The sequence below is a fragment of the Rattus norvegicus genome, chromosome 19, assembly GCF_036323735.1.
Source record: "Rattus norvegicus strain BN/NHsdMcwi chromosome 19, GRCr8, whole genome shotgun sequence".
Taxonomy (NCBI): Eukaryota; Metazoa; Chordata; class Mammalia; order Rodentia; family Muridae; genus Rattus; species Rattus norvegicus.
Genome location: NC_086037.1, coordinates 42,944,909 through 42,957,862, shown reverse-complemented (window position 1 = coordinate 42,957,862; position 12,954 = coordinate 42,944,909). Strand labels below are relative to the sequence as shown.

Below are 12,954 nucleotides of genomic sequence, written 5' to 3'. Positions count from 1 at the left end.
ACATTGGAATCATAGCACATGGGTTCTTTTTCACATGTAATGTTACTGTGTTTGCTTTTAAGCTTCATCTATCACAGTTAACCCTTCCAGTCCTCCCTCTCACATCCCTCTATAGTGAACCGAAGTGAATATCCTCACTTGCTCCCACAATTCTGTGTTGGGAAATGGTTCCATTGCTTTGTCTCAGTTCATCTCCCAAAAGCTGCTTCCAGATGCAAAGTGTCCCTACCCCCATTTGGCTTTGATTGATAATGAAGAATTGTCATATAGCCAATGGTTGGACAGGGTAATGGAGGTGGGACTTTTATATTGCCCAGACAAAGGACCAAGGGGACGAAAGACAGGAGAATTGCCATAACTTAGAGGCAGAGAGATCAGATTTAAGAGCTTCAGGTGAGAAATCATCCAGCAATGTAGGTGTAAAGGGAAAGCAGCCCTATGGGTGGGGGTCACCAGAAGGTGACAGTTAGCAAAGATAAAATAAAAGATTTAGAAGGTGTTAAGCCAGGAATACAAGAGGGGAATGTATGGTAGCTGCTGAGAGGTTTGGAAATATCCAGCCATTGAGCTAGGAAGGCATATCAAAATTATTCTGGTGAGTGTGTGTGTGTGTGTGTGTGTGTGTGTGTGTGTGTGTGTGTAAGTGTGGTGATTCTAGAGCTCTTGGGCAGGTGCAGAGGAGTCATGTGATCTGCCAGGAGCATAGAACTGCTTACCTGTATACTGCTACAGATCTCAGAGACAGACTGGGCACTATTGAGAAGCCTGGTCTGATGTGAGTCTATAATCAAGGTATCTGCTTTATGCCTGCTGTGTAAACATCCTTATAGACAGAGCTTGATCTGAAGGTATGGACCATGTTATCTGGCATACTCCAAATCCCTGGGAACTAGCTTGGCAGGGGTTTGGTTTGCTAGTAAGGATAATGAAGGAGTACATACATGAAGTAAAAGTATTTCCTATAAAGCGAGTCACTCTTCCTGCAGTGACTGATGTGACTTGAAGTGACAAAGGGGAGGACATCTGGTGGAATCAGGAATCAGAATCAAAAATGCATACTTGTAGAAAATACCTCACAGACACTCGCAGACAACATCTTCTAGGTCTGAGAGCAGCTGCCTGCATGTCTTGGAGTGGCGCTGTTACTCCCAGCTCACTAAGAAGGGAAATATACATTTATGTATCCTGAAAGAAGAAAGATGACAGTTTTTATAAAAGTCACCTAATGTAATTACTGACAATTAATAATCCCCTTGCCCACTTTTCTATTTATCGCTTGCAAGTAGGAGACATGCTCCAGCGCGTCCCAGTAGCTTGGAGGACCAACTGCATTCTGTTGTTTGGGCCAGAAGTACTTTACTACGTGACAGTTCAAAGTTTTGAGAAGTGAAATTGTCAAAGGCTTATACATTCATGAATGATAATATGTAAACAACTCTAGAAGATTTGATCCTAAATTTGTCAAAGTAACAGTGTGTAAAAATCACAAACCATGAAGCGTTTGAGATTTCAGAAAGCCATTCATCCTTGGGTTTCTTCATTTGCACTGTAGATATATGGCTGATAGCTCTTGTCGCTGAATTGCTGGGAATAATAAATAACACAGTCTTACATTTTTGAGAAATGAGATATTAAGTAAATGAGTCACAATTTATTCAGAAAGATAATTTAGATGGTTTCATTTTACAATTCAGTGTCTTAATTTACATTAAAAATATGAAAATTTTAGATATTAAGATATATATTTGCATATATGTGTGTGTGATCAAGACACAAAGAAGAACGAGAAGGAGGGATGTAAGGGAAAAAAGTCAGTTCACCAAAACATAGGCGTTTGTCAGAATATTGTATCAATAAACAAATTATCAACAAAACATTTTCGTTTGCTCATTTTGAAATGCTGTGAGAAAACTCTATAGTGGACTTCTTTTCCATGAAGTAAAGCAATACTTGAAACCACGACACACTGTGTCGTGTCAACATGTATGAAGCAAATAAATCTTGTAAGGAACTTCTGTGTTCAGGCTAAGCCTGTGTTCAGGTTAAGCATAGAGATTTCCAGAAAGTATTTTAGCAACTCTTCACTATTCTATACACTTAGCCATCATCATTGCAAGGTCAGAGAAAGAAAATCATTTACCATATCTCAAAACAGTATATTCAAGATTTTAAAAATTATCTGGGAAGGGGACTGGAGCTCAACATCAAAGGAGACATATTTGGTTACCAGCACCCCATAGAGTGACTCACAACCAGTACCAGGTGATCCAGAGACCTTTTCTGTCTTCCATGTGCACACATGATGCACATATGTTAAGCAGGCTCTCTCTCTCTCTCTCTCTCTCTCTCTCTCTCTCTCTCTCTCTCTTTCTCTCTTCCCCCCTCTCTGTCTTTCTATCTCATACACACACACACACACACACACACACACACACACACACTATTTAATAATCTAGGGAGAATCTTATTTTTATAAGACTGTAATGAAATATAAACATGAGATTTATATCATGGGGAAAAATAGACTAACTCAAAGTGAGATAACTCATTACTGCAAAATTCTATTAAATGTAACTTTTCTTGAAAACTTTCAGTATCTTTTTTTCATCATTTACTTACAAAGATGGCTTTGATTTGGGGGTCAGCACAGTTAAAAGGAATAATATCATTATAATGGTATCTAGGAGGGCTAGGAAATTGTCTGAGCTCAGTGTGCTTGTTAAGTTGGGAGGATAGAATCCAGAAACAACAAAGAAGAAACATTGGTAAATACACTGGAAAAGTTAGTAAGTTTGCTGTGTGGAATGGAGCTCCTTTTTCCTTTGAAATAGTTTGGTCTTTATTAGTTATAGATAAATAGATAGATAGATAGATAGATAGATAGATAGATAGATAGATAGATAGATAGATAGACTCTCTCTCTCTCTCTCTGTGTGTGTGTGTGTGTGTGTGTGGTGTGTGTGTGGTATGTGTGTATTATGGTATATATGTGTTATAAAAACCTTGTCTACGCTCTCCTTCCAACAAGCATAAAATCTTGAATGGAAATATTACTGATCATGGTCTACCTAGGGAAATGAAACTATGCAGTATAGGATGACCATCTGGAGCTGAGGTAGAGTGTTTAGTAAGAAAGTTCTGACACTGTGAACATGCTCAGGGTATTAGAGAACACGTGGAATTGAGAGTACAGGATTGCAAATTTTTCTAGGAAAATGACTCACCCCTTCATCTAAAAGAAAAATTCCTTTCTAAAGCAATCCAATGTGGCCAACCCTTGTATGGCATTTAGTGAACAGGAATCCTATGTATCCCTTGGCACATAGCTAATAGCCAGGACCAGTTGCCTTTCTCAATTCCTTGGCCAAGTAGCAGTCAATACATATTTGTTGATTTAATTTAGCATCATATAATACCCAAATTCTTTAGACTCATCTGTATTATAAACTAGAATCATAATCTTCACTAATGAAATAGTTTTAATTTAAAGATGAGACTTGGGGTTGGGGATTTAGCTCAGTGGTAGAGCGCTTGCCTAGCAAGCTCAAGGCCCTAGGTTCAATCCTCAGCTCCAAAAAAAAAAAAAAAAAAAAAAAAGATGAGACTTAATTTTATTTTAATTTTTAGAGTCTGTACCTGCCATGATATTATTGAATTGTAGATCATTTCCATATTACATACAGCTTTATAATTTTTAAAAATATCTGAAGTGACTCAACAAAATCATGACATGCTCAAGACATAGGCAAGCATAGGAGTTCAAGTCGTGTGATTACAGAGAAGTAATATAGAATCCATGTTATAGCACACATGCTAGCTGTATGACCCAGGCATAGTTCCACCTAGACTTCATCTTTTATGTCTAGATAATATAATAGTATTTACTCTATAGAAAAATTCTTCTAATAGTTTTTCTTTGGCAGAGTTGTGGAAATAAAGTAATATAACCCTTGGTAGCATTAGTGTCATATGAGACCAATAAAATATAGACTTGATTATTATTTATTACAGTGATAGAGAAACATCTGGATTTTAGTTAAATTGACAGTATAAATTGTTTGCTTTATTGGACTTTCTCTGTACATTAGATTAACATGGAAAAATGAAATCGTTCAGGTACCTTTTATCTTCTTATATTCATGTCCATGGGTAATAATTACCAGTCTTATAATATATACCAAGGATATTTGTTGTTTTTAAAAAGATTAATCAAAATAAAACTTTCATAGCAAGAAGATGGTCTATTATAGATGTATAATCCATTGAATTTTAGTCAACAAAATGTTGACTAAATTCAAGCCCAATCTTGGGACATTTCCAGTACCCACCTAAGCTGTCTCAAGCCTGTTTTTAGTCACAGGAACATATGCAGAATATTTTGGAATGGATTTTAATTTTGCACCTCACTCCATTCCATGATTAGTAAATATCATTTCCAGAAAAGAGGGAAGATCACTTATTTTGAAGAGAGTCAGAAGTCCTTGTTTAGGTGTTAGTCCATCTCTTCTTGGCAGAAGTGTTAAGTGTGAAAACACCAAAAGCCCAACTGCGTCAATGTAGAACTGAACATAGATGTCCAAGGAAGTCAAGGCAAAGACACACAGAGAGAAGCAAAGACAGGGCCTGGAAGATACTGCAGTGAGACAGCCATTTCAATGTTATATAATTGTACCTAAAACATTCCTATGGTATCTGCAGAGGGTAAAGAAATTATACTCTTTACACATAAGAGATGTCATCATGGTTAAGAAATCACAGCCAAGAGCTTAAACATTAAAACAGTAAGAGGCTGATCAGAATAGACAAAGCAATCTTCTTAGTGGGAGGAGTGGAGTAGCTAACACAGTTTTGCCTCCTTTATTAGTGCAAGTTGTCAGAAAATTAATGACTGGTAGAATCAAACTTTGATCAAAATGCACATGGAACCTAAATTTTCTGAGTCCAAGGAGAAATTTTCTTTCTTTTTAACAAGTAGAAGACTAATTTGAAAAAACAAACACCAATTTAAGCATAGATTTTTTTAAACTCATTTAATTACGTAAATGAAACCCACAGGAGGCAAAGGAAGAGATTTTTTTTTCCTACCTCTTTTCTCTAAGCCCCACATCCAGCAGAAATAAAAAGCAGGTGAGGGGGAGCAGAGTCATGTGATTGAACCGTCAGCATTTTCAGAAAGCATGGTGTTAAGCCCCGTGAAGCCAGCAGGGCATGTTCAAGTGCACTGAAGTATGAAGTTTCATGTATTATTCACATGGCTTTCTTCTCACTTAGAACTAAGAGCACATCTACGCCTCTCCATCTACTCAGGACAGACACACACACACACACACACACACACACACACACACACACACACACACACACACACCACTTCTATGAACTTGTAAAATGTAAGTAAAAATCACCCTGAGGTGATTTGGAGGTTTAACACAAACACAGAAAGAGACTTACTGCTTAAACACCTTTTCTTTTCAAATTCATTGACTCCTGTCTTTAGCCCATTCTCTCTGCATTTTTCTCCTTTCCTTTTTGTCTGTCCTTCAACTGTGAACCACTGGCCACAATAGTGGTGGGGATGAGTGATGGGTAAAGATGTTGTTGAGGAGGACAGAGGAAGAACAGAAACATTACAGTTAAGTCCCAGGATGAGGAACTGAGTTGAAAAAAATAATGCCACCCCTTCCTCCTGCCCACTCTCTATTCTACATCTTTCAATCCCTGAAGAGAAATAAAAAGCATGTCCCTGTCTTAAAGCACAGTTTCCCCTATAGTAGTGCTGGATTTTGTGTGGGTTTTGTAAGAACTCTCATGGTAGACAATAATAGCCACTTGCACCAGGATATTTTCATGAGTGTAGGAAAAAATGGTTGGATTCTGTCTTTGCTTAAAAGGAAAGGGCAACTTCTCTGTTAAAGGCTAGGGAAGAAGAGAAGTTAGTAGCCATGTCATTAAATAAAATGCAGAAAGGTACAACTGAGCTGGTTGGTTGAAAATGGGGAGTGACCTGGGGACTCCTTTTGACAATCTTGAGTTGGATCTGCCCAGAGACATTTTGTTTCAGCTAGAGTTAGGGTTAGAGAGGTGCACCGAGGAACTCTGCACATGGCAGCCACATTTAAACCACAAGATTAAATGATTAGGAATGTCAACTGGATCCCACAAGCCAGTGCTCCAAGGATTGCTTCTTGCTGGTATTAGAAAAAGAGGTAGTAAGATAGACCAGGAATAACAGACTAAGGCACATGAAATAAATGAGAGTATTTATCCATGTTCTCATTGTATTTATCTTTATGTAAGTCTACATATATACTTTGAATTTTTATTTAATACAAATATAATTTGAAGGAAATTTCAATTTCTACCATTCATAATTTGTTTTTATATTCTATAAATCTTTTCCAAAGAAGTCTCTTTTCTTCTGATTTTAGCTTTTTTTCTTCTTGATTTATCTTGTTAACTCAAATATTTGGGTTCAGCCTAAATCTCAGACTCATATAAACTAGTTATTTTTTCTACATTATTTAACTATATTTACAACTTTCCATTTAAGAAGCTTAACTGTTAAAATATATGACATGTTTAAAGATGAAGACATTCGACAGAGACATGCAATACCATGACATCTTGGACAGAAACATTGACCTTCCCTGTGGAAAAATGAACCTTTCTGCCTAACCAAAATGCCCGTCATTAAAAAGAGAACATAATAGGGACCGGGGGATGCACCACAACAGCCCCTTAGAAGACCTGCCTGAGCCACAAGAGGCAGGATTCTGGGTTATGTTCAAGGCTGTGATAGTGCAGGCTCAGGGCAAGAGAATGATGTAATGAAGAGAAAAAGGAAAAAAAGGGGGAGGAATGTAGGTAGAATATAAGGAATATCTGTAGAATTAGCCTCATGAAAAATGCTAAGGAATTCAGAGTAACATAAGTGGGTTCTTTTTAAACTGGACTCATTGTGAAGTATGATCCGGCGTTGATAGGGGAACCTCAAAATCAAATCAAGGAGAGCAGGAGTCTCCACAATGGTGCAGATGTTCATTTGCATCAACATCTCCTGAGGGTTCGTTCTAAGTGCAGAGGCCACTTTATGTCTGCAAATGCTCATCTAAAGGAACAAAAGCATATAGAAAAATCTCTCAGAAACATGTATGTTAGACATCATGCAGAGAAATCTGAAAGAATTTCCAGGGCACCAAATGAGAAAAAGATAAAGGGAAAGTGGACAGTATCTACAAATAACATCGGAGTGAACTGTCAGGAAAGCCAAGAAGGAGCAGAGGCAGCCCTCACAGAGATGGGGCAGGAGAAAGAGTAAGATGTATAGAAAGAACTACTGAGAAAGAAGTCATGTGAGCAGAGAGATGTCATTCCACCTGACCTCGAGCAAATTAGCTTTGTAAGGACAAAGCCTTTAGGGAGCCTGTCAGTCCCCATAAACCCAGGAGGCAGATGGTGGTACCAGGAAATAAGGTCAGTGAAGCAGGCCACAGTGAACAAAACAATGATTTCCGTGTGTGGTGCACAGTGAGTCCTCATTTCTCTAACCACAGCTGTGGTAAATCCACAACTGTCCCCCATTGTGGTGCCACCTCAATACCTTTAGACAACTGTTGGCTTTGCAAAAGTCACCTAGACTTGTTTTATTGCTTGAAGAACTGGAGAGTTGAATTGCGTAGCATTCCTCCTCAGAAAGGCAGCTCCAGAAAGGAGAATGGATGGATCCTAGACTGTCCAGACTACAGTGTAGCTCTCCGCTCCCCAAGGCTCTGACCATCGCTGCTCTTTTGTTCTCTAACGTCATTAGTTCAAACACGCAAGGGCATTGATTATAATTACTTTGCAAAATGGTGCGTACACTGTGAGGAGTATATTATGTATTTGTAAAATGTTATCATCTTTTAAAAGATTTAAACAATTTTCACTGAAGAACCAAGAAAAAGAGAGAGGAAACTGCTTTCTAGATAGTAATTCTTTTCAGCGATGTCTTAAGTTTCCAAAAGTAAAAGTGGAATTTAAATATTTTAGCTAATAACTATGAGGAAAATATTTTTACAAATACTGAAAACAGGCTTCAATGCATTTTAAAAACAAATTGCTTGACTACTGTCTATGAAAAGGAATAGAAAAGTTTGCACCAAGCCCGTGAGTATAGTAACTTTTCCCCCTCCCCCTCTCGGTTGCTTTCCATGCCTTCCCATCCTGACAGGCAAAGCCTGCCTTGTACTCCTGATTCCTTGGCTCCACATCCTCTCTCCTCTCATCCGATTCCCCATCAATTCTTGCATACTGATTAGGAAAGTCGAGGATTCCTAATTAATAACCAGTTTTCAGTTTCTTAAGCAAGATTGAAGAACAAGCGTGGAGAGAAAATAGTATAACAAAGCTGTCGATTCGATCTTTTCCCTTTGAAGTAGAATGGCCTAGTTGGCCACTTGGAGTTCAATTATTTTCTCTTCATTTTTTGAGTTCATAGTGTTTGCTACTCTCTTGGGCTTGTCACTGTCCTAGAGGAAAAAATGCAGGCACTGTGTGGAGTGCTTGTTTCCTATCAAACATTGTTTCACTCTGTGCACGTGTCTCTGAATTTAACCATTCCATAGATTGTCTTACATAATTGACTCTTTCTACTGGGGATGAAACTGAACGATTTCACAGCCTACTGAGCTTCAAGCCAGGGTTTGTGCTGCAACTGAGTGGATTGTGAGGGCTGAGGGGCCATGTTCACTATTCGGCCTGGAGTTCTTCAGTGGTTCTTTTGAACAGATGTTTTCTTAACCTGTGTAACCATATCTTTCTTTTGGTGGATCAAAGGCTGGATTTACATCGTCTAGCCTTAAATCTGTATAAATAAACCTCACCTCTGCTCTTATTTGGTAAGTAAGAGTAATGAAATCTGAGTTGGTCTTGCCTCGGATCGTCGGGTGTTCAGTTGCAGATGCTGCCTGTGCTTTGCGTTAACTGGCTGCTGTCCTTCTCTTCGCAGCACCGGGTACCAGTTTATTTATTATTCGCCCGAGAACACGGCCAAGGCAAAGGAAGTTCTCAGCAGCATCAATCAGCTGCAACCTCTCGTAGCGACTCATGCGGACCTGCTGCTAACCTCTGCCAGCCAGCATTCTCCTGACAGCCTGAGGAGTTCTTTAAAGCTGCTTTCAGAAAAAGTAAGATCCAAATCTTGACTCCAGTGGGGAAAAGCAAAATCCCCACCGGTGTTGCCTTCTGACAGCATCACCTTTCACATCTGAAAGTGTAAAAGAGACTAGGTTAAAAGTAAACTTCAAAGCCTCGCCACGGGATCAAAATGAATTAGCTTCATTCTGTTTGTGCGTTCCGAATGCATTCTTTCTTTCTCTTGTAGGAAATGAAATGTTATTGCCTGATATATAGTTCCTCTTTTCCATGATATTTATTTATTTATTTATTTATTTATTTATTTATTTATTTATTTGGTTTGGCTGAGTAAGTGAAGTAAGATTTTGAAAACATTTTCATCTGATAATCACATAATTCTTATGCATACGTCGCTATACCTTTAAGTGGTGATATCACTTGATTTGAAGCAGATCCTGGAGGTGGATCCCATCAGTGGCACGAGACAATCCTTCCTTTGTCTTCTACAACATTACCAAATGGGAAAAGATGGTCAATATTACAAAAACCTCTCATTGTTTGAAACATGGTAGATCTTAAGCTTTGCTTTGTCCAAAAATGTGTCTGCATCCACAGTAAATAAAGATGGCTAAACTTGGGCCATATGCACAGTGTAGATAATTAGTACTACTCTTCAACAGAACCAAAGTGCAAAGAAACCAATTAGAGCAAGATTTTTAAATAGTAAAACTAAACATCCTAGAGTTTAATAAACAGCTCACCTGTCATGGGTATTACACACTTTGGTACTCATTTTATGAGACATTTTTAATAAACAGTGAAGACCTGACCAAAGAAAATGTGCCTAAAAATTCTAGAATAATTCTACACTGTGGTTCTTTGCCTTCCTGAATATAATATATTTTAGGAACCTGGATGTAATATATGTGTACACTTTTTGTTCATATATATGCATTGTTAACAAAAATTCTGTTTTAAATTTTTTTGCCATAAACTGTTCATTTCCATATATTCTCCTCATAAGAGAAAGCTAAGATCTGCGTTCATTGAAAAACAGTCAGTTTTTGTTCAGACAGGTCAAGTGACTATTCTAATAAATTTGAAAGACAAAGAATATAGCCCAGGATTTCAGGTTTAAACCTGGTGGTTTTCAATGCTACAGCAGGAATGCCTATCATACAATGAAGCAATATCCTTGCCAGATTTTACTAGTAGCTACTTTGTGTCAAAGAAGGGACTCCCTAGAAATAGTTTTGTTTGTTTGTTTATTTGTTTGTTTGTTTATCTTCACAATTGCTGGGTACATATTAATCTTCATTTCACAAAGGAAAGGTCTAAAATTTGGATAAACTAAAAAGTCACAAAACTGTAGCGTTTGAGTCATTCCTAGGACACCAATGAAGCCCATGTGATCTAGCTCTCAGGACAGGTTATCTATGTAAACTAAACATTTTACACAGCTCCTTGATCAATGTTTTTGAATTATTTTTAACTTAATAGACTCCTTTAGGATTTGGTGGATCAGAAGAAAACAAAGCTAGCTACGTACCGTGAAATAATGTAATCTCACTTTGATTGGTCTCTCTTGGGCATGGGTGATGGAAGGAGGTGTGGTTTTTCCGAATTCACTTAAGCAGAAAGTCTTAGCAAATGGTGCATTTGCAGAGCGGGATTTGTAATCTTCCTGTGTACTGGGCAGGGCCGTGTCATTTCATGCATCATTTGCAGCTCGGTGCAGGGATGGGGCGGGCATGGTCTCCACCTTTAAAGCAGCATGGCTCTATATTTTCTCAAGTTTTCTTTGGAGTAGACAGGCTTTGTCTGCTGAAAAATCCCTGACCCCAGAAACTAACAGGATTGTCCTTCAAGTTAAGTTTGTAAGCTACACAGCCTTTTAAGGATCCATGCCTGGCATTTCAAAGACTTCTTTAAGTCAACAATTTTGCACGGTCTTTGGAAGGAGTCAATCTTAGTCCTTGATTTCAGTATGAAGAAAAGTTTAGTGTTATCATACATTTTGACATAATTTAATATTCTGCTTTATGTTTCCAAATTTCTTTCAGTTCTGTCAGATGAGAGAACAAAAGTTACCCATTGATAGTTACATGCATTTATTTTTGACAGGGTTTCTCTGTGTAGCCCTGACTGTCCTGGAACTCACTTTGTAGACCAGACTGGCCTCAAACTCAGATGCCTTCTTATCTCTGCCTCCTGAATGCTGGGATTAAAGACATGTTCCACTACCCTTGGCAATAGTATCTACTTTTAAAATAACTTTATAAATTTGATTCAGTGTTTAAAGGTCACTAGGATGAAGCAAATTAGTGTTTTAGTACTTTCATAGCTATTTTTGGTGTCTTTGAGGCAAGAACAGCTAAAGTCTATCCATTTTCCACAAATCCCAATATAGTAAAATTTTATCTATGTTCATTATGTATTTTTGGTCTCATCATCCTACATGTGCATGATTCTGTAACCTTGGATTGACATGTTACTATTTTATTGTTTCTAAATTGATGCACTATGGAGTAATTCTTAATGTTGCTGCTCTAGAAATTCATGAACAGTTAGGAAATATTAGCATCTGTCTGCCCTCACACATGCTTGCCCAGGTACTCAGCATTGAGCCCCTGAGTACCTGCACACAGTACTGGAGTACTCAGTACGTAAGTGTGCTTGTCTGACACAGGCTACAGACTGGCCAGAGTGAAGAGAAAGGAGGTGTTTGAATTTAGAGCTAAGGTAGTGTTCTGCTCTTAGGTAAGGATTGGCACCCAGAGATCAAGGGCCCTTCCTCTGAGTCTATTAGGAAGGCTGCAACAAGAAGGAATCTCAACCAATTGCAGAATACATTAGGATAGAGGAGTTGATGTTTGTTGAACCAAAAGCAGTTCATGTCATCTCTGCTACTACTAAAACCATCCTGTGCAAATGCATCATCCTCTTCTAAACAGAAGAACAAATACACAATTCAAATGTATTTTCAAATATATTTGAGGACTTCAGTTTTAAATTCAAGTAAATTTCATATAGACATATATATGAAGTATGAAAAATGAATTCATACAGTGTCCTTGCCCCTGTGCCTGATTCAATAAAATATCCCCCACAAGACTCCCCTGACTCTTGATGATAATAGTTGTATTATTAATGATAATGGCAGACTAGAGTGGCATTTGCCTCAGGGTCAATTAAAGACACCATTCCAGGGATATCCTCAACTTTAATACTACATGAGTTAGCTATTATCATTTCTAATATTTACTGTTGATAATCTCATCACGTACTGTTAGTGTGCTCATTATAAACTGGCACAGATAAATGTTAATAAAAAACAATCATTAACACTCACACGAGTTGTGTTCCCGTCTCAGGCTTCTTTGAGCACATGCCACCATGCACTGGCTTTGAAGGTTGCCCTGATCTAATGAACTAAGGAACATGTGTGGTGGAAAGTGTAAGGGGACCGTCACAATAGTGAATACTAACTGTGTATTATTGTTCTAGAATATATAAATCCAGTTAGACATTCTATATAGACGTGGCTGTTAACTTTTACAACCACAGATCTTCAAAGAATGGGGATGTTTCACAATATTGCAATGTTTATTAGGGTTTCTCACATGTGGTATGGAGGGGCGTTAAACCTAGGATGTCTCACATGCCAGTGAAATACATCGAGCTAGATCTGAAGTCCTTGTTTTAGTATCTTCTAATGGACAGTTGTTCTCAGTAGTAACTTATTAGTCCATAGAGAATACTAAAAACACAATTCAATTACAAACTATTTTAATACCCAGCAAACTCTGAGTTTAGCTGAATAATTCCATCCAAAAGGGT

General features: G+C 38.0%; 1 protein-coding gene across 14 annotated transcripts in view; it reads left to right on the top strand.

The window, feature by feature from the left end:
- Positions 1–12,954, top strand: part of Inpp4b (inositol polyphosphate-4-phosphatase type II B) — a 750,330-nt gene that overhangs the window by 617,177 nt on the left and 120,199 nt on the right. For all 14 annotated transcript variants that reach the window (XM_063277738.1, XM_063277736.1, XM_017601165.3 and 11 more), the window contains one exon: positions 8,987–9,164. In XM_063277738.1, coding sequence (XP_063133808.1) covers positions 8,987–9,164 — 178 coding nt within the window. The remainder of the gene's footprint in view (positions 1–8,986; positions 9,165–12,954) is intronic.